At 42.4% G+C, this 4,038-nt stretch overlaps 1 protein-coding gene across 1 annotated transcript; it reads left to right on the top strand.

The window, feature by feature from the left end:
• Nucleotides 1-993: 993 nt before the first annotated feature.
• Nucleotides 994-3,407, top strand: LOC115029034 (trophoblast-specific protein alpha-like). The gene is made up of 5 exons (XM_021179852.1): nt 994-1,066; nt 2,054-2,163; nt 2,488-2,607; nt 2,705-2,842; nt 3,138-3,407. Exons 2-5 carry the CDS (start codon nt 2,065-2,067, stop codon nt 3,144-3,146), a joined length of 366 nt encoding a protein of 121 aa, XP_021035511.1. The 5' UTR covers nt 994-1,066; nt 2,054-2,064; the 3' UTR covers nt 3,147-3,407.
• The last annotated feature ends 631 nt before the right edge of the window (nt 3,408-4,038 follow it).

Below are 4,038 nucleotides of genomic sequence, written 5' to 3'. Positions count from 1 at the left end.
CTCCTGGTCTGCCCCATGACCACTCCCCATTCCCTACCTCTTCCCCTCATCTCCAAGAGGATTTCCCCACCACCCCACCCTCACCAAACCAGGTCTCCCAACTCCATGGGGCCTCAAGTCTCTTCATGGCTAGGTGCATCTTCTCTCACTTAGGCCAGATCAGGCAGTCCTCTGCTGTATATGTGGCAGGGGCCTCATATCAGCTGGTGTATGCTGTCTGTTTGGCAGTTCCATGTCTGAGAGATCTCAGGGGTCCAGCTCAGTTTAGACTGCTGGTCTTCTCATGGGGTCCTTAAGCTATATACACCTTTTCTAAGCAACTTTTATTTAACTTTGTTTTACACTTATGTGTGTTTTACCTGTTTCATTTATGTGTCTAGTTCTCAAAGAGGCAAAAACAATAGGACACTGTATTCCCTGAAACTTTAAAGACAGTTGGGAGCTCCAAGAAAGTCCTGGGAATTAAATTCAGGTCTTCTACAAGATCAGTAAGTGCTATTAACTACAAAACCACTTCTCTGGCCCCTTCCCTATGTATTTTTGTGAGACTCACCTGGATCAACTCAGACACTGGGGAAGTATCATGAGGTCTGTATTTCAAGAGACATTAGGCTTGCATATGCTGACTCACACTGCTCCAGGGTGTTTCTTCCTCCAAGTCAAAACAATTGTTAGAATGAAAAGCTACATAAAGTTACCTAGAACCACTTCTTCTTCAGCAGCCCACAAAGCACAGCATTGGGGGTACTAATGAGCCAAGGACCTCAATGCTCATTTCCAACCTTCCTCTAAAACTGACTTATGAAAATCTTCCCCCATAGTCCAATGCAGCAATCCACACTTCATACTTCAATTTCATTAATGCCTGGAGTCCTATAGCCTAGGGCCCAATGGTGTCATCAACATAACCAATCATAAAAACACTAGGACTTGTGGGTGGTGCTTAATAGTCAGAAATTAGGGATTTAAAGACTGAAGGATATGCAGCTCAGCTAGATTCTGGATCTCCAGGGACCTCTGAAGAGCTGAACCACTGGAGTGCCCAGCACAGCATTGGACATCGAAGGTAAGGCCCTGACTCTGCCAGAGCAGATTGGGAACTTGTGGAGTGCTCTGGAAAAACTCCTTGGAAAATGAGGCACAAGAGAAAATCTGACCATCAGGAGCCTTGGTGTAGAGAAGCAAGGAGGATGAGTGGAAAATCCAAAGAAAAACCAGGCCCCTCAAGCATGCAACTTTGTGCTAGATCCCATTGAGGTTAAGTCTGAGCCTGGTCACAGGGAGTGCCAGTTGGTGCCCTGAACAATGGCAGCAGCCACACCCAGTACTTCCCACTTAGGATCACTTTTTCCTGTACCAACAAAATTTGAATCCTCTGTGCAGAAGGAATACCAGGCAGCATGCTCCTGATTTGGTGTCTTCTGGGGGAGTAAAACAAAAGACCTAGAAAATCTTGAGCTTAGAATCCTGGGAGTGGTCTACTTTATACCTGACTGCATGACCTTGTGAACCTCTTTTTCTCTGTGGCAGTGAGTGGAGACTCAGGAGCCACAGTGACAGTGGAGGGTCAGAGGGATCAGCCGTTGCTGTCACTCCTGCATTCTCCAGCAAGGACAGACGAATAGACTGTTATCACTCAAGAGGGGAGAGTTCAAGACATGGTAGCTCCTGCTGTGTAATAAGGAAGAAGATGATGTTCAATGTCTCTCACCTTTTGAAGTCTCATTAGTCTTTATAAATACTAGACCAGATCTGCCTTAAGTCCTCTGTTACAGAAATAGCTTTTGGAATCAGGATGTACATGAACATCTCTCTGAAAACTGAAGCTCACACTATTTAGCTATTTCTGTCACTAGAACCATGAACAACTACTAACAAATACTTCAATATATTTTCTTAAAGTAAACCAAATCCATAGATTTCCACAGTGTTTAGATAAATACTTGGAAAAGTTCAAACAGTCCTTATCTACCATGGGTGCCTTGATTTCTCAGTTAAAAAAAAAATAGTAGCTTTGAAATATTTAGACAGAGATTTATCCTTTTTCCTCTAGGTACTTGAGACATGACTCCTACAGTCTTCTTAGTCATCCTGTGCCTGGGAGTGGCCTCAGCTGCTATAATCCCTGAACCGACTGTGGATACTGAAATACAAGAGCAGAAGGTAACATATGAGGAAACTGACAGGCTGGTTGGTCACATGGGGACTGTCCAAAGGGATCTCAAGGAGAATAGTCCTTGCTATTAGTAGTATATAGGCATAAAAGAGGTCATAGGGGACAACTATGACCAAGAAGTTGATTAAAGTTGTATACTATGAACACAAGGAAGCCGACATTTCCGAAATGAAGAGTGCAGAGAAAGGCTAGCTACAGTGTACAGAGATCCCTCTCCATGGCTCCTCTTCACCTCTCACAGAAAATATACTTGGTTGACTTGAGGGTAGAGTTAATATGAAGGAAATGCTGTCACATATGTTCATTTCTAGAATAAAGAAGGACTCAAAAAAGCAATGTGGAATGAGTTTTTCGTGAAACTGAACAGTAGCAAAAATGACCAGGAGATGGATGGCATCGACATAGATATGAGAGTCTTCTTTGGTCAGCTGGTAAGTGTGATTTGGACAGCTTAACTCTATTTCTTCACTTCAGATCTTTACAGTTAGTCTGTTGGTTTTCAACATTTTATTTGCTTTTCCCATGAAGACTGATGAAGAACTCATGAAAATAATGACTAACATTTTCCACCCAATGTTGGAAGAGGAGAAAACACACCCAGTTGTTGATGTCCCTGAATTTGAGGATTACGCAGAGAGTGGCGATGGGTTTTTTGTACCAAATCAGGTATGACAGTGTTACATTTCCACATGGAAGCCAAGAAGGAACTGAAGTCCTCATTTATATCAGCAGTGGGACAACATGCAGTCCACTGTCTTAGTGTTCTGCTCCATGAAATGTGGCTGGAGTTGATAAGTGGTTGTAAGTGACTACCTTCCCTTCTTGCTCATGGTACATGTACTGCTTGCTGAGCTTTAGACATGGCTAGTGCCCTTGAAGGGCAGACATTTCAGGAGATACTATGATAAAGCCACTGAGCTACATTTTTTTCTAATTGATGTGACATGTGCTTTCCTTCCAGCCACAGTAACGTGGACAGCAGTATGAAGTTAGGCAACGAGTGAAACAGCCACTGTGCCATTGTCTAACAGATGTCTGCCCCAACATGTGAACTGCCTGATGGTGAAAAAGAAGATCTGAACTGGGAAAAGGGCAAGCATAAAACAGCAGGGGCCTCCCCAACTCAGTAGCCCCCTGACAAGTGGGAACCTACATTCAAGTCCCTTAAATACATACTATGATAAGAACTCCAAAGCATGTTCACACTAATAAAACCTTACCATTACCTTAACCCAGGCTCTCAACTCATTTATATAATGATCTTCAGGATCATTTTTAAATTTAAAATTTAAAAAGACGATGCAAGTCTATATCTTTAAAATAAAACTATTTAAAAGGCAGTGTTCTGGTTACTTTCTGGTTTTGTGGAGGCAAATTTTTAGGTGGCTAACACATAGTTCTGTGTGAAGGCATCATTGACTGTGCTGGTGTTCAGAGAAGAGTGTGAGTGGTCGTTTCCATGTAGAATCAGTATTCCATCCTTGATTATGTTTTGTTTCCAGGGTTTTAGGTGCACACTCTTGATAATGATCTGAAAGTCTATATGAAAATGTCTGGTATTCAATGATTTTAATTCACAGGAATTTGACAGGTTAAAAATTGTTTGCAAAACTTCAGTGCAAAGTGATGGCTCCTTATTCTGTTAGGCATCACTGCACCTGTTCAGGGAATCTCTTTCTACATCATTTTATAAGATTCTATTTTTTTATTATGTATTCTCTTCAATTACATTTCCAATGCTATCCCAAAAGTCCCCCATACCCCCCCCCACTTCCCTACCCACTCATTCCCATTCTTTTGGCCCTGGCATTCCCCTGTATTGGGGCATATAAAGTTTGCAAGTCCAATGGGCCTCTCTTTCC

This window comes from Mus caroli, chromosome 13 (genome assembly GCF_900094665.2).
Source record: "Mus caroli chromosome 13, CAROLI_EIJ_v1.1, whole genome shotgun sequence".
Classification (NCBI taxonomy): domain Eukaryota; kingdom Metazoa; phylum Chordata; class Mammalia; order Rodentia; family Muridae; genus Mus; species Mus caroli.
Note: the sequence above shows the minus strand (reverse complement) of the source record. Positions and strands in the feature narration are given on the sequence as shown.

What these genes read in the sequence shown, in the direction of transcription:
- LOC115029034 (XM_021179852.1), top strand. Translation starts at nt 2,065, where the DNA reads ATGACTCCTACAGTCTTCTTAGTCATCCTGTGCCTGGGAGTGGCCTCA. An exon ending in CTGAAATACAAGAGCAGAAG is followed by an intron (nt 2,164 to 2,487) that starts GTAACATATGAG and finishes GTTCATTTCTAG; the next exon opens with AATAAAGAAGGACTCAAAAA. An exon ending in GAGTCTTCTTTGGTCAGCTG is followed by an intron (nt 2,608 to 2,704) that starts GTAAGTGTGATT and finishes TTTCCCATGAAG; the next exon opens with ACTGATGAAGAACTCATGAA.